Source organism: Copadichromis virginalis, linkage group LG14 (assembly GCF_057382275.1).
Source record: "Copadichromis virginalis isolate Kocher_CV1m ecotype Utaka linkage group LG14, C_Virginalis_male_GT1.1, whole genome shotgun sequence".
Taxonomy (NCBI): Eukaryota; Metazoa; Chordata; class Actinopteri; order Cichliformes; family Cichlidae; genus Copadichromis; species Copadichromis virginalis.
The window spans coordinates 34581482-34602359 of NC_140631.1; the positions used below are offsets into that span (position 1 = coordinate 34581482).

The 20878-nt window shown below is 41.1% G+C and overlaps 1 protein-coding gene across 1 annotated transcript in view; it reads right to left on the reverse strand.

The window, feature by feature from the left end:
- Positions 1–13561, reverse strand: part of LOC146694427 (protocadherin-16-like) — a 69395-nt gene extending 55834 nt beyond the window's left edge. Inside the window, exon 1 of the mRNA XM_085478746.1 lies at positions 12476–13561. Coding sequence (XP_085334872.1) covers positions 12476–13561 — 1086 coding nt within the window. The remainder of the gene's footprint in view (positions 1–12475) is intronic.
- Between the last annotated feature and the right edge of the window lie 7317 nt (positions 13562–20878).

A 20878-nucleotide genomic window follows, 5' to 3' on the forward strand; every position in this document is an offset into this window, starting at 1 on the left:
CTAAACCAACCTTGCTGAGCTTTACATTCTTTTATTTAAGAGGTTTTCAGTTTTTAATGTTCTCCTTTTATCATTTCTTTACTTTTGATGTTCTTGTGAAAGCACCTCAACATAAGTCACTCTATAATGGCGCCAAAGTGTATGTTAGGATCATCACTTTTTGTTTTTGAATACGCTTCCATCATTAAGGATTTGTCCTGTCGTATAATAACATTAACAAGCCAATAAAGAATTAGGTCAACTGAGTTTCACATCCCGCTGGCCCTTCTGTATAGTTCTTCTGTGATTTAGGCATTTTGTGCAGTACATCCAAGCCAAATATAATTTGAGCCTGTGTGCTTTGGCTTCATCCTGACACACCTTTTTTAATCTGGGAACCTAGCAGCTAGTCGCGACTTAGCCTCTGCAGGCAAATTCTCTCTCATTTTTTTCTTTTTTTTAGGATCTTCTTACACTTCTTATTATGTCATTGAGTCACTTCTAACAAATGCAGATAAACTAAAAAGAGCAAATAATAATCTAAATTATCAACATGATAATCTTCTCCCTTACCTAAAGATTTTGTTCATGCTTTTGCAGATGCATTTTGTCAGAATGTGAAAAGAACACACTGGCACTTGTTTTTTCCTGCCTATCACAAAGTCTCAGGATCTTTGCAAACACATCTGAGATATTAATTGGGTGCTTCACCCAGTAGAATAAAATGCTAATGAATTTCTCTGTCAAGCAGAGTCCTCGAACACCAGATTTCTATTTAGACAAATAGGATAAAGTTGTCATTAGTCAGTGAGACGCACGTATGCATCCATGTCTTGAATTCAAATAACAAGGCAAGAACAAGCTTTTAAAATATTTTCCCAAAATAGAGACCTGAAACAAATACATCCTGTTTGCTCAGACAGACGCCCATCATTCCAATGAAACACTCTCCCTCCTTCAGTGTTTACACTGTTGTCCTCAGTGCCCATGAAGGCTTTGTCCCATCTGAGATAAGAGATTTGTGACTGCTTCATCACAGTTCTAAACAGTGCGAGATAATGGCTGAATATTACCAACAGACTTTCCGCTTGTGGCAGCAAGGAGGTTGTAGATGTGGGATGAACCTGTTTCTGGAGGGAAGTGTTTTTTAGGCTGATAGAAGAAGAAAAAAGAAGGACAAATTGAATCTAATCGCACTGGCACTTCATTGAGTTCCCCCTTGTTATCAGAATGCAGGAGCGCCGGGAGGGAGACAGTAAAGGAAAGTCCCTGTCGTGAGACAAAAAACAGGGACAAAGTCGTCTGAGCAGAAATGAGGTTTGGAAGAGTGGGGGCCCTGTGAACTCTTCCCCATGTGTGTCCTTCATGACAGATGCAGAGGCCCAACCACTGACAACATGTGAGGATGGGGAGGATGGGGAGGTTGTGGAGGGCGAAACATGTTGAATAAACACATTCAGTCCCGTGCTACCCCCATGATTTCCCCTCCAAATGAAAACCTCAGTTGATATACAATATAGATTCATCTGATAGCTCAGTTTATACTATGTGTTTATACATCAGGATAAATGTACCTTCTCTAGCCAAGGGATCGTGATGTTCTCTATCTCCAAACAAACATCCTTAGACTCTGCTACATGTTCCCCAGACCTCTAGGATATGTTGATAATGTTGTGAGATAGCTGAGACAGTGAGACAGCCCAAAGAGAAACAGTGATGAACTCTGGAAAAAAAAAGGACAGCTTAACTCTAAACAGAGGCCACTACCTTAAAAAAATAATGTTTTCACAAGCTGCAGAGTAGCTGAGCTTTCAAGGTTTCATGAGTTCACCTCTCCACAAATAATTTCAGGACTGTCCTCGCACGTAAATACTCCACTGCAGTTACAGCGGAAAAACAGGAACTTTGGGATGATGATTTGCCCATGAAATCGATGGGGTTTCTTGTTTACGCTACTCTCCACCCACTCTTGTTTCCCAATATTGCCATGGTAACAAACCACCACTTGAGCTTCATATACACTTTTGCACGCACACTGCATGAGGTAAATCTGCACTTTTTCCCTCTCAGCGTCTGCTTTCTTTCTCACTCTTTGCTCCTTCCGAGTTTCCCATTTGTTTCATTTTCCCCAGTTAGTTCTATTTTTCGCTCAGTTTTTTTTTATGCAGCATCAAAAAGCCCAAACTTTATACATAATTAATAGCCACATTAAATATATTTCAAAAAAGAAAGCCTAAATGGGCAGCTTGAGATTTCATTATTAGAATATTATATTATTTTAAAGCTTGAAATCATGTATAGTTAACAATTTTAAAGTCATTTGACTAAAAAGAACATATATATATATATATATATATAATTTTGTCTCTGGTATGTCTCCTTCAAAGCTACTTTTTGTAGCCTGTGTCAGAATTTGGCCCAGTCCCACAGCAGAAGTGGTGCCCTTCCCCCAAGCATTTTAGGAAAAACATTCACCATAGTTCTCTGTATGTGTGTCAGTGTGATGAATAAAGAACGGAAGCGGGGCAGAGGGTGACTTCACACTTAAACAGCCTGTTTACAAGTCATTTACAGAACGGCAGGAGGGGGGAGAGTCTCAAAGGAGTTTTCCCCCAAAAATTGAAAAAGCCGCCTTTTAGAAATACACAATCAGGAAAAAAACAACACAGCAAAAAGCTTTATCTGCAAATCTAGTAATGGTGAAACGTGAAAAGACTACAGAAAAACAGAGAAAAATAAGCAGAAAAGCTGAACTGGTTACACTATTGGAAAATTTAGCAAAGGTGGAACAATGAAAGCTTTCCTGTACACGAGCAGATTTCCATGCAGTTCTTTTTATATTGCAGGAGACAATCTTTGAAAGATGACTCCATGGTAATAAGAATGAAAACTGCAAAGAAACCACTAAGCTTATTACATTGTAGAATTAGTATGCTCGAGGTAAAAAAGCAAAAGGGAAGCCCATAAATAAAAAATGGAGCAGTAGCAGTGACGACGGGAATGGTGACAGGGGAAGAGCACTGACTGAAGCTGGCTAAGATTTAAAGGCAGAAAGGATGCCTGATTATTTTCTCTTTTTCCCATGCACAGTCATGAATACACTCAGTACATAATTGCTCACAAAAATGTCTCTGCCAAAGCATTATGACAGTGCATTAAATGTCTGCATCTCAGCCTCAAACGCTTAAATCACACATAGTAGCATAAATGAAATGACGGCAGCTTGCACATGGGTTCAGTTACAATGTTTAAACTCAGTCTTCCTGTAATATTTTAACTTCTCTCAGGCAAACTGATGAAGGACATTTCCAATACAGTACCCTGAACTTCTGTGAGCATTACAGTATCCTCACACTTGTTTGCACTCTCATTATGTATGCATCAAGTACATTAACCAAGAGTTTTTACATTACAGCAAAACACAGGAGCATTGCTGCATGAGGGTACTCCATATGCTTCTGTGCAATAAGTAAGGAATCCTATATCGTCACAGGCTTATCAAACATTCTGTTTACTTCGGAGACCACAAATCTATCTGGATACACCCCAGGAGACTTTTGAGTTGTCATCTTTAAACATCACTCAGCTGCTTCCCCCAGGTTGAAAACAGTATTTATTTTTAATCAAAGCCTTTGTTATAACAGTAATGATGAAACTGCATGTGTCCTGCATTCTGAGTGTTGGCTGATCTGTCAAGAGAATCGGATGATCACAACTTTAGCGCTGCAGGGTAGTAACTGAAAGTGTGACAGCTGTGTTCCTGATGAACTGAGAAAATGTCAGCAAAAATGTGACTCGAGCAATTCACTCCTCCTTCCTCAATTAACTAAACACCCGCGAGCAATGACCAGCAGGAGAATGTTTTGGTTGTACTGGAAAACGATTAATGGGACATATGAAGAAATAAACTACCCAGTCCAGAGCAGATCTTTAGATGAATAGTGTTATCCCAGCATGGCATGACTTCACATACAAATGGCAAATTGCTACATTAATCACGATATCCGCTGTCTGGGCTAATCAGGGCCTGTAAGCAATAAGTTGTTGATGGTAAAAATTGGCAGCAGGTGATACTGTAGTTCACTCCGGGCATCAAACCAAAGATCTGCACCGGTTTGCAAACCAAGATCGTTCACATCTGCACACCCCAGAGTCCTTTTCAGTGAGATTGCATGCAAGTATCACTGCCTGCCACATGAAAGTGAGGATGTACTCTAGCCACTCTACAACCATCACGTAAAAAGGTGTTTTGTTCTTATCACAGTTGCGCTAGGGGATTTGACAAAGGAGCAACAAATGCTTAGAGATGTTACAGAAAACTGTGGGCTCATGAAAGAAATGTCAGAGTGAGATTAGAGGTTTTTGTTGCAACTAAAATCTGATGAAGCGTATCGTGTATGATTTCCATCGATCTTCTATAAAGACATCGCCAGGTTTGACTGGACGCAGCTTCTTAAACCAGATGTCTGGATGCCTTCAGCCTTGGCAGTGATGCATTGACTTGCTGAAATTATCAACAAATTGTTTCTCCATTATGCTGGCCATTCCACCATCTGCATTTATTTCACTCCCGAGCTGACTTCTCAGACGCAGCGAGGCTGCAGACAATACACACTTTTTCTGGGTACTTAACCATGGAGTATTTTTTTAGGACATCCTCTGTGGGTGATCAGCTTTTCCAGCAAGGCTGAAAGACTGACTCTGTATAGTGTGCTTAAGCCATTCTCATTTAAACACAAAAACGTAAGGTACTTTTCACTTCAGATTCCACAGTGCTGAAACTCAGCATGGTTTTTGCCCCAGTTGGATCTGACTGGCTGCATGTCCAGCATTCAGCCAGCACTGGAAGAGAAGGGCGGTGTTCAGTGTTGATGTGCATTGTTCTAGTTTCACCATGGATTGCCAAATTCATATCAGCTCCATCAGTTTCTTTCGCCCACGTCGATGTTTTGGATCCCATAAGATTCATTTGTGATGCAGCCTGGGAGGAACCCAGACCACTGATTAGAGAATTTCTTCCACTGTCGAACCTTGTCTACACCGATACATGCACATAGACACACACACACCCCTTTCCTGGCTTTTTGTTCGTCTGCTATGATACCACATCACACATCTTGAATCCTGCAACCAGCTCTGCCTAATTACAGCAGACGGTCCCACTGCTCCCTTTGCTCCATGCAGGCTCCCCGCAGCACCAGGCTATACACAACAATCAAAACAAAGATCTGGCCTTTCAACACAGCAGCTAAAAGAAGCAGCACCCAACTCACAACATAAATTCTGCAGCACCAGAATCAAATTAGCCTTCCTAAGGAGGTACGCAACCCCGCGGTAATTAGCTCCCCCGCTAAATCTTTAAATCACCTAGTACTCAGGAAATCTATGTTAGGCTCAGCAGTTGTCTCATTACAACTAATCTACAGGGTGGACGCATTTCTATACAATAAAAATGGCACAACAGATGTCCTCCCTTACAACACAAGTGGCATTTCTGATAGATGTGGTCAAAGCATCAAGATATGCAAACAGCACTGTGAGGTTGGACCACCATGCAGCATCAGTACACACAGATTGGGAGTCTGGTTTTAGCAGGCCAGGGTGCCTTTCTGTCTGAAGCCAAGACAGACAATGTGGGTAAACCACAATGTAAAAGTGGAGCGTCTCTCCACACAAACCTCCTTTTCCGTGTGGTTTGTCATTCTCTTTCTCTTGCTCTGTCTTACAAGGCTTAAAAACAACAACAGCTCAGTGGAACTGGGCTGAGTACAAGAAATAACAAATTCTTCGATCCTGAAAAGTTTTCTGTTTCTGCTCTACTCATCTATTATTACTGGGTATTGTATGAATATGTAAGATGTCTAGTGATATTATTAACAATATATTACTTTGACAATGAGATAAAATTACAAGCATTTAAAGTAAAAAATTATTTCTTAGCTGGCAAAAGTAAAATAAACTGTGCAAAATGTCACATTTCAGGTAGAAATCACTATGTATTCAGTCAGTTTTCATAATGTCCTGAATGATCATTATCTGAAAAACATTCTGTTTTTACAGTGCTAACAGTGTCAACACAGGTTCCACAAAGATTACCTATTTTTTGCCACCTGAATTTCCTGAAACACTATCCAACATCCACTATTTCTCACTTGGGCAACTTACGTATTGCCTAATCTCTGTGTTCATACATTTTTCTAGCCCCAATCAGACACGGTTGTAAAGCAAACTGATCGGACTAAGAGCAGGCACTGAATGCGCCACTCCTTCCATGACTTTTTGGGCTCAGTAACATTCTTCTCAATCGTTATTTCAACTGGCAGTCAGTGCAGCAGAAAGGCTGGAGCAAAAAGGGGGCTGAGGTTGCTGGCAGACAAAAGCGATGCATTCTTTGTAACAGTTAACTTCTGGATTTAGAGACATTGCTCAGCGGTTAAGATATTTTAGGGCTGTGTATATATAGTATATGCATGCATGTCGTGAATGAAAAATTCAACATGTTGGCAGCTGCTTTCTTTCATTACAACACATGACCCTCATCATCCTGCCAAAATTGATTTGTGGCTGTTTGTATAGAATGTAGTCTTCTGATTACTGATTTTTGTTACCTGGCAAACTGTCACTCAGTGTCTACTTTCCGGTCTGGTGGCTTTTGATGGACAGCAGGGGACTGGATGGATGATTTAGCACAGATTTGCTTTGGAACAGTGTGAATATCGCAAGCAGATGATGCTTCCTGATGCCCAGCTTGTTTAGCGATGCCAACTGCCTTGCACATGTGCAGGGGGACCACGGACTGTGAGAACAGAAGGCCTGGCAGCCGTTAGCACAGTCAGCCTCGAGGTCTACCCCCCTTCCCACTCATTCGTCTCAAAAGAGACGAATGGCAAAGTGAATAATCGTCTCTATTTACAAAGGTTAAACAAAAGTCTTCCTCTTGTGCCTGAATACAACACTGTAACAACGTGGCCATGTAGACACCCTTAAAGGCCACACACCTGCAGTCTGACTTCACTCTGTTGATAATTTCCAACCATTCTTTCTTGAACGATCCAACCAGATAAGCCTGGGTCTGCTCAGACTGAGACCTACGAAGCTGCCTGTTTGTGTCACTCCAGGGGTGCTCAAGCATCCCCAGGCAAGCAGATGTGCTGCTCTCACCTGCTCTGATCCACATGTCACCACTCCACAGGGAAACAAGGGGAAGGGAAGAGGTGTAATTGGATCACAAAGAGGACACATAAGTGTGGGAAAGGGAGAAAGGAAGAGATAAGAAGTCTGATCATGGCAGAAAGAACAAGGACAGAGACAAACACAGAGACTCAGACAGGAAGAGTGATATCCCACTCCTCAGAGTCAGAGGATAGATGTTAGAAAAGGGATCAACAGCTGAATCCAGCTGCTGAGAATGAGCTTTGTTACAGCTGCCAGAGGCCGAGTGTCCCTCTGGAGACTCTCGGCTGTTTTCTTTGCGTCTCTCGCGCTCTCTACTTTCACTGTGCTCACACAGTCTTTCACAGAAACTTGGAAGCAGTGCTGAGAGGTCTGTCTCACCTGCAGCAGACAGTCTGGGTGACAGACTGTACTAATGAAATTTTGTGTCCCACAAGGGGGATATATAAGCCCATCTTCCTTCCTTGCCAGATGCGGGCAGGAAACCCCTCCAGTGAACTTTCATACCTCACAACTTCTGCTTTACAGCCAGCACTCCATGTGGTTGCATCACAGCACTGAGGTCTTGTAAACATTGCATACACTTACCACTCAGCACTCACATAATGGACAGCAACCAGCAACAAATTTGGACTGTGTTTTGCAAAATATCACTGGCTGCTGCCCGTTTGTTTGGACATTAGACATTTGGGAAACCATGATATATTATGATGGGCATATTTTCCTGCATTTACAATAAAAATTTCTCCTAATAATTATTAATAGTTATGAATAAATAATAAATTAAATCTTTGCAGCTCTACAGTATAGTTAAATGCAGTAGTTGCACTTTAATCCTTAAATGCAGGGTTCCTTTCATGTTGTTTCACAGTTCGACATGCGCACACCCACAGCTTTGGTTTTACACTAATGAACAGTATTTCCTCCCAGCTTCTGTATTCAACCATATAACATTAAATTTTCACCACAACCTTCTCCTCTTCCTGTGCTGTTGGACAGAAAGAGGCGGCAGATTTGATGATGGACGGCTAAGCACAATAAAATGCGTTCAGCTGTCTCGAGCAGAGCAACTTTGACCTGAACACCCACACTCTATCCAGATGTACATCAGTGTTTATGTTCGCTTCATTGCCCCTGCTAGGCCCAGGAGTAAGTGTTCGAGGAAGTATTACATTCACGAACACATTAAGTAGCACATCCAGTTTCCTGCAATTTTACCATTCCCTGAAAATACTGTTATACCACAGAGCCACAATGAAGCTCGGTAGTTAGCAGGAGGAAAAAGAAACAGAAAAGGGAGACCAAAAACAGAGTCAGCTTGCCTCAAGCTAAACCAGTCTCAGAGGAAGAAAAAGCCAGGCTGGTATTAAAACAGACAAGTGAGTATTTCGCTTGACAAAAACCATCTCCAGGAAAATGTCTGGTGAAAACTGATTACATGGTTTGTATACCAAAATATCCATATGAAACTGGCAGTTCCCCTCATTTTCATAGTTTACCTCACTTATTTTCAAAATGCTGCAGTGTCATTTGAATGTTTTTGGAAGAGCTTTAGTTGACAAGGTAGTTGTTATGAAAAATGTGTGATTGAGCAGGTGTAACGTTCAGTCACCAAATCATTACATTTTGCATTTTCGTTTTGTAAAGTTCACTTTGGGTGAAATTCAAAATGAGCCATTTTTATGTTTTGAATTTTTATGGGCTGAAAATGTGGTCGCCGTTCAGCGGTAGCTGCTGAAACAGTGAGAGGAGAAACTTTTTATGGAGAAGGAGAGAGCTGCAATTTCAAAATACGAAATACTGAGGTTCACGTGCCACTTGCATTAGCCAACTTCATAGATTTACTGTCAGATATTAAATTTTCATTCAGTTTTTAATATGAAGTCAAAAGTATGCTATACTGAAAAGACTATAAAAAGCAAGGTCTAATTCATCAATGTAGGCGTTCCAGGGAGGAACCTAAACCAAAAGCACCATCCACAGTTTATCACTGAATACCTGAGTCTTCACTACACAACAAAGCACTTATTTAACAGCTAATAAAGAGCTGAGGACACCGGATTTGTATCACTGTTATTAGAACCTGCTTAGTCATTAGAAGGTAGGTGGTCATTGTAGTAGAAAGAAAACTACGGAAACTGTGAGTGTGAAAAAAACACTAGAAAGAAGCTCAATCATTCATACGTTTTCTCGAGGGGAATTATGGGTATTTTTCCCTCACAGAGTGGTTTCTTTTATGCTGCCAGGAATGGAGTACTGATTCATAGTGCCACTTCACTGAGGTACCCCTTTCAACTAGGTTTTCTTTAAAGCATTCAATGTGAAATAATAGATATGTTTGAATGCTGCTTTATGTGGTATCTAAACTTAAAAAAAAGGCTCATAATAGGTCTGCCCACGAGAAATCATAGGCAAAGAATAATACTCATAGATTAATGTTTTTTGAAGGAAAGAGATTTTCAGAAATGGAAGCAAATTAGGCACCAAAACAGCAGATAAATGCAAAAGTTTGAATACAGCTTCAAGAAAGTCTCACAGAAAGCAGTCTTCGTCTCATGTTGCTAAGGGGTTTGCAGCAATAAAAGCGGTCCATTCAGTCATGAACGTGGGGGAGGTGGCTTTAAAAATTAGTTCTGGCCTATCTTCACACCTAGGTAATGAGAAATGAAGTGAGATCAGATAAGAATTTAGCGTCTGCCGGACAAGCAGACAGACAAGGAAGCCCCCCTGCTTATGTCACCTCCGCTACTCATGCAAGCGCTTGTCAGGGTTCATTTCCCCCTCAGCTGCTCGGAGACCCCCTCTCGCCTTTCTGCTGGAGCCAGAACAACCCGAAAACAGACAGAGGGGCAATTCTTAGCAGAGACCCTCCAAATGAGCCAAGAGCCGCAATGATATGAGGCGTAAATTATTCCCCAGTGCAGGATTGTGACACAATCAACTGAAAACTTTCATTACTTATTACATATGTAAAAGCCAAGACAACCATGTGCCTCATTATGTTTAACAACGACTTATATTACTTATATTATATTCTTCTTCCTCAATCAAAAGCCTCTGATTAACAGATGTGATAAAATGACGCAGAAGTAATAACTTTTTTCGTCTTATTACTTTCTTATTATTCAACAAGGTCTTCACACATTTGCATTAAAAAAATACATTTGTACAATGAAATGTAACAGTTCCTCTTGAGTGAATGCATGCTTGCAATCTGGAACGGAGATATAATATGAGGCAAGAGAGCATAATTTATAAAATGAAGTGTGGACTGTAGAAAGTTGCGTTGGTATTGTGGTTCCGGATATGGATTCGGATATGTGTTGTAGAGTTATATTGAACCTCGACACCATCCAGAAAACTTGTAAATTGGACACAGTTGGAAAACTAATAAAGGAGAATGGAATTAGTAACGCCTCATGAAACACATTCCATAATGCAGCTCATAGTTTTCAAGTGCTGTTTTTCATGTCGAATTTGATTTCCCCTCTCCAGGGTGACCTATTTTCTTTGCAGCAGATCTCATATATTGAATTACAAGAGTGATGCCTGTTAATAGGATTAAGCCCTTATTTATTTATCCCCCCCCCCACACACACACACACACACACATCTAATTATAAAGTCATCTGTAAAAGCATCTGATGTATAGTGAAAGTGACAAAAAATAATCACGCCACATGAGAATAGCCCTGAAACACCCACAGATGGGAAGAGGAGAGCGAAAAGGTAACGTGATAATCATAATGTCCATACTATAGGTTTTTTTTGGGGGGTGGCTTTGTCTGTGAAAGATGGGTACACTGAGAATTTTATCACATGAGAATAGCCCTGAAACACCCACAGATGGGAAGAGGAGAGTGAAAAGGTAACGTGATAATCATAATGTCCATACTATAGGTTTTTTTTGGGGGGTGGCTTTGTCTGTGAAAGATGGGTACACTGAGAATTTTATCTACAAAGAGAAAAGGCAGTCATCAGATGTCTTGCTGAGATGTTTGGATGTAGAACTGGCACCCTAAGTAAGAGCAGTCTGTTCTCACATGGGCCGCCAAACACACGTCTGCAACAACCAGTGAAGCCCAAGAGAGGCCAGAGAGCAGAGGCTTTGAAGAACTACTTCATACTTGGACTCAGCAGGACCCACAGATCAAGCATGTCATACTCTTAGGAACTGTCTGAGGGCAGGTAGTAAGCAGCCAATGGAGAGTAAAGACAGAACTCTGAAAATCGCTGGTTCGAAAGAAAACATGAAATCGTTTTTTCCTTAAACTTTTTTAATCAAACATGAACTCCAGCTCACACTGGAAACAGTGATCTTAGAGTTTCACAGTCCAAAACATACATTTTTTAATTACTCTTTGGTCGACTTTCCAATTTTCAAAATCAATTTCAGAACATTCCCCTTTCTCATTACACTTGCGGTCTTTTTGATTTATAAACTACCCACAAAAAGTCCTTGTAGTGCCTTAACTACATTTAAGTGCCACAGTATGACATTGTGTCTCCTTTCACCCCTCCCTCATCCACAGCAAAATCCTGGGCCAAGATCTCATCTGCTAGGCCGTCCATCTGGGCTGCACTCTATTTCCAACTCCTTGATCCATGCAGTACTGCTGTACACACTTGCAAAACAGAATCTCTATCCTCGTAAAAAGAAACTCCAGCTTGCTGATGTGAGAAATGGCTTGAATGACACCTGATATGCCTCATTTTCTCTTTGTAATTGCAGTCTTTTTATTAATAAATGACTAGTGGAAATTATTTTTTACCAGAAAAAAACACTGCATTTACATGGGGTGATCTAATTTGTCTGAACTTTAATTCATCTTGTCGCTTATGGCCATTTTTTTCTCACGCTCAACAACCCTAATTAAGGTGCCTTTTGAGACTGAAGTGACATCTATTTCTTTGGATAAAGCCCTGAATTTGTCTCTGTCTGTGAATATGTGAAAAACTCCTTTGTGCCTCGGCTGACGGAGGACTTTGCACTGCCTCTGTTACCCTGGAAACCTTTTGAGAGGTGAAGGAGAGGACAGCCAAGGAGCAGATCATGTTGGCCTAAATTTGCAGGTAAATCCTCACTAAGGCTGTCCAATTTAAACAGCTTTAGCATTAAATAATAACCCTCGATGAGGAAAAAAGGAGTTACTCTGACAAACTTCTATTTTATTTATCTAATAACTTTCCATTTGTCGCTCTCCACAGTTGCACCAAAGTCCAATGCAGACCCTTACATAAGCAAAGTGTTAAAGCGTGGGAGTGTTGATCAAATCAATCAATTCATAACCTTTTACTGAATTAAAACATTAAAAAATCCTACCTCGAGAATGCAGGTCCCCGGTGCTGTGTTCTCCTCGACAGACACATTGTAGAAGTTTCTCTCAAAAACAGGCTCGTTGTCATTTATATCCTGAAGAAAGATGTTTACAACTGCAGTGGATGAAAGAGATGGCTTTCCTCCATCAGTGGCCACCACAGTTATACTGGGACTAGGGTTCTTTTCATAATCCAGCTGGGAGAGAGTGGTAATAATGCCAGTAATGGAGTCTATACTGAACCAGCTGTAATAAGCACTTCCATCTTGTAGGATGCTGTAGCTTATGTCCCCATTTGGCCCCTGGTCTTTATCTCTAGCTGTTACCTGTAACACAAAGCTACCTGGAAACACCACTTCAGGAATGACCTGCCTGTACACTGGTTGGTCAAAGAGAGGAGGATTGTCATTGATGTCAATCACTTGGATAGTGAAGGAGGATTCAGCCCTGAGCGGAGGCATGCCGGAATCTGTCGCCATCACCCTCAGCTCATAGGTGTCTCTTTCCTCGCGGTCCAGAATCTGATCCACACAAATCAAATAGATTATGCTATCCTTAGTGGTCAGGGCAAACTTTCCATCACCTCCCTCTAGTGACACATTGACATTAGCATACTCTCCGTAGTCTGGGTCAGTGACTGAGATGCGGGCTACGTACTGGCCTGGCTGTGCCCCTTCTGAGATTCTGGGAGATCCGTCCTCACTGAGAAAGATGATGGTCATTGTAGGCTGGTTGTCATTGTAGTCTCTGACATGAATGGTGACAAAGGCATTGGTCACTTCTGGGTGAGTTGCGTTGTCTTGCGCCTGGACCACCAGCTCGTGGACCCTCCTCATCTCGAAGTCCAGTGGTTTGTTGAGGGTGATGATGCCAGTGCGAGAATCTATGACAAAGTAGCGATCTGGGTCGCTTTGTCTCCTGTTAATTTCATATAGCACCATCCCATTATCGCCCTCATCAACATCTGTGGCAAACACCTGCAGGATGTTACTTCCTGGTTGAAGGTTTTCAGATATTATAGCATGGTAGCGGCTCTGGTTAAAAACAGGAGCGTTGTCATTAATATCTTGCACAGTAATATCTAACGTCATCTGATCAGTTCTTTTGGGGGACCCGCCATCAAAAGCCTCCAAAGATAAAGTATAGGTGGATCTTTTCTCTCTGTCTAGAATGGTATTGACCACCAAATCCAGATAGAGAACTTCATTGCTTCCTCTCCTGGTTTCCAAGGTGAACGCCTGGCCAACATTTCCATCCTTGATAAGGTAACCCTGTGTCGTAAGCTGCCCTTTATCACTATCAACAGCTGGCTCGAGAGGAAACCTAGTGCCGATAGCTGTCTGTTCAGGAATTTTAAAAGTGGCTTGCTTTCTGGGGAACTTTGGAGCGTGGTCATTTATATCATTCACCTTGATGGTCACCTCTACTGTCACACCTGTCATGGTGACTGCAATGAAGTTGTACCTATCCCTTAATTCTCTATCCAGAACTTTGGCAGTTTTAATAATGCCTGTGCTTTCATCTATATCCAAATCACTCCCTACTCCTGTGCCCTCATGGTCTGAAATGAAGTACAAGGATGCTGTTACGCCAGGGGGGAGTCCTGCACTGATGTCACCTACAATTGTACCTGCTGGTTGCTCCTCATCTAGCTGTAGCTCAAGGGTTCCCAAGACCACAGGTGAGTGGACTGCTATAAGCTCCAAGACCACATATACCATTAGCACTATCCTTTGGCTCCACCAACCCTCACGATGCAAAGAATCCATTACAGACTTCCCAAAACCCTTGGCAGCAGTCTTCATTTTGGCCCCTTCGTTTTAAACCTAGAGACACACAGAGAGGAAAGGCTGAGCAATATCAAAATATTATTAAAAAAAAGTCAGAACAGCAGAAACTAAGTAAAGGTGTAATATTTTTATAGTAAGGTAGTTTAAGACACCTAGGTAGCCTACATGCCTTAAACACTTTCCCATATGTTTTATTGACTTTGCTCCTACCCACACTATATACAACTGGCCAAGCACATAACATTTTCCTTCACTTCTTTTTCACCTAATAAGTCGACACCTTGTTTCTCCCATATACCAGAGAGCCCCCCTTTGCTAAAGAAACATCAAAGCCACAGGCCACAGCATACCACTTCAGACAGGGAGTCTTTAGCTGTTGCTCTGCAGCTTTAATTAAAAGGGTGCGAGAATCAGTTTGGCCAGGCTACCCCGTGTGTTTGCCATAGCTGTTCGCCTTTGTATAAGTCTGGGAGGTGAAGTCCTGGATTTAATATTTACCACCACATTTATCTTTCGTGGAATGAGGAATTTTAAAACAATCCCCCCCAAGAACCCTTTCAAATAACTCTCCTTAGGCAAACATATTGAGTTTATGAGAAGTAAGAGTGTGAGTGTTAAATCAAGGGGAAAAAATATTGAAACACTGATATTTAAAAGCAGCAAGGGTATTAGGATTTCTTGCATAAACAATAGGCACACTCTGGCAAAGGATCCACACCACTGCAGAGGAAATGTAATTGAGACTGAGAGACACTGTGGAGCAATGTGGAAATGTTTCAATAAGACTGTCACCATCTGCAGAATAATCCAAAACCACCAAGTGTCTGGCTCAAAGAAAATTATTGTGTCGTTTTCATTACATAAAAAGACAGGCTTCCAATTGTCTGTGGTTCTGTGTAATAGGTCTAATTCATAATGACTTTAACTTCCTGGTTAAGTACATTTTGCTTTAATTTAAAGAAGATATATACAGAAGTGCATCAATATTTGAATGGCTGGCTCTCTGTAAAAAGCTCTTTAAGGCTCCCCCCAGTGGATTAATTGATACCTGCAAGGAAACATTCAAAGACATCTGCGCATCTGTGTGTGAGCATGTGTCTGTGCGTGTGTGTGTGTGTGTGGACTAAATGCCTTCCTGAATGCTGTGTGGCGATCTGTCTTAGCCACAGTGGTAACAGTGTATTTGAGTGACAGAGCAGTACTGCAGAATTGAAGGGCTCCATGCAGTCTACCTCTTTCCCTTTTTCTGGCTCTGCAGCATTGTAATTGAGGTCTGCTGGAAGTTGGCCATGAGCACACAAGATTCCAGGGCTAATTTCAGTCTGCCGTGATTCAGAGCCCACAACACTGAAGATGCTAACTTTTAACGTCATAAATTGCTTTGAATTTAGTGTGAGTAGCGAGAAACCTTGTATCACATCTTGTTTTGAAATATGGCATGAGAATGTGTCCTGTTTGCATCTGCTGTGTTACCGGTCCAAGATGATTCAATGGTTTAGGCATAAAAAGGAATTCTGAGCCAATTTGCTCCATTAATCTCTAATTCTTATTGCTTTCACAGAGACCATAATAATTGCAAATGACAAAACCATAAAAGGCGAGCGCTACAAATTCACCATTACATAGTACAGTTTGGGTTGTTTTCTGAGTGCTGTTCTTGGCAAAAAACATAAGCACATCCATGACAGGCTGAAAATCTTGACAGCACTTGAACTTTAAAGCCTCAGTACTGATTTACTTTACTAAAACACTGGGGATGAACTTTTACAAAGCTCCCTCCAGTGCACAAAGGATAGCTTTTCAAGGCCAGACTCCCTGACCAAATACCACAACTGAAATAATGCAGTTTCTGGTTGAGCTACAGTGGAGGACCTCTGCAGAGCAGCGCAGCCTAATGGATATAACATACACACAGTTGGGTAAGCTAATTGAACAATACCAGGTAAAGCAGGGCACGTGGTTTCAAAAGATTCAGTGTGAGATTAAAGAGAAATCTATGCAGACTAAAGCTAAGATGTTAGCCTAATATATAACTGCTGTTGCCCACCCACGCAGGTATCACTGAGTTTCATACCTGTTCCTAAATTGCCAGTGAGAAGTCACATGTGTCAAGCTTTGGGAAAGAAAACTCTTCAAAGAGGCTGCTGATGGTTAAAAGCTGTTGCATTAAGTAAGCCAATCTGATTGTGGTTTGGATTCAAGCATTTTTCTTGCATAATTGTCTTAGAACGTGACTCTCTTCTTCTGGTAGTTAAATACTGTTAATGGCTTTTGCAAAGATGACGCAACCGCTGGTGGATTAATCCCATGTTCTCTGAACAAAGACACTAAAATGTTTACTTTGCACGAGCTTCACTATTTTTTTTTCTCTAAAACTGGCGTGTGTGTGTAATATATCACGCACACCTCAGTGTTAGCTGAAACTGTAGCATTGACCCAGTTTCTTTTGAATCCTTTAAACCAAGTCGAACGACCGAATCGGTGGTTCGTGGGATTTACATAGAGAATGAAAATCTCTGTTGGAATAAACTAGATATCATTGTGAACACTTTGGTAGCATGACTGAAATCTGCATCAAAATCCTTGGCAGCCTTGAATGCTGGGAACATCAGGGCAGCACTTTTTCCCCCTCCACTGTAGTCTAAATCGTGTTTGGCAAAATGTATTGGATATTAACGTCTAATAGCTGAAAATACTTGGGCTTATTTATATCTGGCTTTACAGTTTTGGGTGAAGTATGAGGTCTATTTGTCTTTCTCTGCTGCTATGAAGACAAGTAGGCCTTTGGTTTGGCAACTACTACAACAAACAGTATCTAAACAAACACTACTGCTGCCTCCCTCCATGAGCCATAACCAACATTACATAGAAGAATGCCAACACTCATGAAAATATAATTCTTAGCAATGCAAAGTAAAAGACACTTTTTAAAAAAGGAGAATTAAAACGGTGGATTTACCACAGATCATCCTGCCAAGTCATATCATTTCATCTGAGAATTTATACATATGTTTTGAATAGAGAATGCCTCTCAATTGCCACTAACTGAACAACTGTCAAACACTGGCCTCAAGCAAATGTCTTAATCACAGACAACATCGGAGATAGCTTCTTGTGAGTAAATGATGTGCTAACTGGAAATACATTATTGGTTAAAAATCGCCCTCCATCAAACAAAAGTTTAGCAAATTACCCCCAAAATAAAGCAGGCTTCTACTTCATTAACGCAACCAAAAAACCTATGTAACACTAACAAACCAAGAGGGACAGCTATAGTGACAGACTGCGTAAAATGAGCTTCTAATTCCAAGTCATGAGTCTAGTTACTCACAGAAAACGTCTGTGGTTTCAAGAACACGCCAGCCTGCTTGGGGCTCGATGGAGCCATAATGGAAACCACAGACAGAAATGCAGATTGACTGGACATGAGGATGGCAAGCTTAGCTCAAAGCAAACTACAATGCTCTGAATGTTTGCCAGACTAAGTGCCACATTTCTGTACCTTGCATTACTCTTTGATACTTCAGTCGTTGGGCATGTAGTCTTAAAAAGCCCTTGAAAAACCATGACAGGCCCTTCCTGACAATAACAAACATCACATTGGGAAAACCCACAAGCTACATTTTTTTCACTGTGAACCCTTCAGTTCAAGGTTCTGAGGGTCCATGACAAAAGGGATCATCTCTTTCCCACAACAAGAGCAGCATGGGTTGGTTCAGCTGTTTGTGTAAGATATTCAGGATAAAAAACACACACACCTAATATCTTTGAAGATGACACTGCCTGACATTGCACTGGCAGTGCTAGTGATTGCATCATTAAAAACAGATGTGTATCGTGTTACAGTAGCAAGGGTGCAAGGAGCAGCAACAGTACTACAAACTAAGGTAAAAGTTTTCCTGACTCACATTTTCTGATTATAAAAAGGGCAGGTCTCATTGGGAGTTTTTAAATCTGCGGGTGTCCAGATTGACATTCTTGCTTTCGCATTGATGCAACTTTTTTTTAAAATGACAGGGACTGGTCATAAATGTTGAAATGAACTTTGGAGGCGACAGCTTTCTGGCAAAGTGCCCTCAGACGCAATAGCTGATTTACACTCAGCTTGTTTGAGCGATGATTGAACTGCAAAAAGATGAGCAAAACCACAGTCAGGCAATTTTCAGAATGTGCAAGGCAGTGAGAAACTTTATGGTTAGATTGCATGAAACATATGTGCTTTTCTTTTCTTTTTTCAGGAATCTGCACACTATAGTGCAGATAGCATCAGCAACATCATACGCACGCCACAGAGACAAGACTAGTGAAAGGATTGCTTCATTCAGTGCACCAAAGGGAATATGACATAATTCTTGGACTCCTATAAACACCACAGAGGTCCAAGCTGTGGTTTTATCCACAAGTGGTGCATCTTTCGCTTGTTTTTTCTGCAAGTTTAGATTTTGTCTCAAGTCTGAAACATGGCACGCACTGCAAAGATGTGCTGGAACAGAGAAAGTGTTAGAAATGACCCTATCATACAAACAAACAGCCTCACAACTAACCATGCACAAAAATGAATGAAACAGACTCGGCTCTGGTGAATGAGCCTCATAAAATCATACAAGTGTTAGGGTTTTTCAAACTGATGACTGGTAGTGGAAAAATAGAAAAAAGAAAAAAGAAACAAAACCTGGGCTGCACCATGGCAACCATCACACAGACAACTGCATGGCGATGGATCCCAGTGACTTAATTGGCTTAATAATTAAAAGATATGAAAACCTTTTGTGGGTAATGATGTGAGTAATCACTGAGCAGCTATAGGACCAGCCGTGCGGCTACAGCAGCACTCGGAGGACTATACAATAACTGCATATAGGTTTCCCAATTTCAGAGGAATGTCTTGATCTCAGGGGGACTTTAACAAGGTGCGATTTAACAAACTGTTAAATGTTTTGTCAGCTCTTCAAAGTCTACCCGCTCAAAGTCTACGTAGTATTTTGTTTTTTGAACTTACTGCTATAGAGTTGAAAAACTGCCAAATGATCCATCCATATGATCAACCTTTGCATGAAAGAAGATTAAGTAGCCTAAATTAGCCACATTGCATATTGACTGATTGTAGAAATACTCGATTAAAATGACACGTACACGAGCTGCTTTAAAATTTACTTTCTAGCATTTGTTTTTAATTAATTAAAACTTTTTAATGCTAGAGGCGAGTCTGCATAAATGCAACGGAGCGCGCTGATGCATTGGTCTGCTAAAACAGTAAGTAACAGGCAATTGCTTTGCATACATCCCTCCACTAAAATCCTTTTCTAAAGCAACGTGATTAGTAACGCGTTGTTAACAATGTATAAGTGAAAGGGGGTAAAGTGTGCTTAGAGATAAACACTGATGAATAACTTCAACATCAGGCTGGTTACTTGTGGCGCTGGAAGGTCTGCGCAGTCCAGCTTTGATGGATACTCACATTCATTTGTTCCTTTCCGGTGTTTAAAGATGATAACTTGCGCTTCCAGATGTACAAATTCCTCTCACTGTTCCCTTATGAAGACGAAGTACAGAGTTACATCCATCCCAGGAAAAAAGGCATTATCCCCGCGGCACACTTTGTTTCTTTGCTAAATTCCTATTCAGGTCTCTTCGATTTCTTATCAGACGAAATGATTAAAAAGAAAGAAGCAAACTTGGTCTCTTTGTAAAAACTTTCCTTTCGTCTTATCGGCATCCACTGCCCGCCTGTCTGGGCTCACACACACTGCTGCAGCACGCTAAGTGAAACCAAACGATGTGGGGGCCGAGCGGTGAACGTCCGTCTCCAAAATCGAATTTTTTCAACACGTGACGGAGTGCAGCCTCCTGCTCCTCTCCTCTTTCTGCTGCTGCTGTGATTACCACAAGGAGCCACACCGACTGCAGAGGCAGGTCAGGTTATTGCTGAACTTTGGTGCCACCATCCTATGCGAAAGGGAAGTGTAAATCAGATACAAAGCTCGCTGTGCTCTGCTCTTCTGAAGAGTTAAACTGTAAAAGAAATCGCACAGAAATCTCTGCTGTGGTGACATGTATATGTCAGCACAGTACTTTTATAAATCCACTGATTTTTTACACGTATATTTGTTAAAACAGCTGAATAATTTAGCCAAATAATACAACATACAAACTCATTTTAATCATCCCACTGCTGAAGTAAACTTTCAATCAGTATAAGATATAAACCCTTACATTCATCATATTCATTTACTTGTGCTTCCAGGCACAGTGAGGCTTGAAATGTATAATGTAAATCGGGCCTGGCTTTAGTGATTATGAATTATATCCACCTGAGCTACCTAACAAAACAACCTCGACACAGCCACTGGATCAAAAGGAGATCTAGCCATCATACAGACAACACTTTCCTTCAGATGTTGGAAATCAAGAAACCTCCTGGGGTTATTTTCCATCTAAGTCTAAAAAGGATACAATGCCTGTAACTTTTCCTCATATGTTGTGACTCTTTAAAGGAACATAGCTTACATCTTCAGTCAACCCCCAAGGGGAAGCTACACTTTTATCTCTCATGGTGCTGGAGCCATAACCCTGCTTCACTTTCTTGTCAATCACTAAAAGCTCTGAAAGTTATTAAAC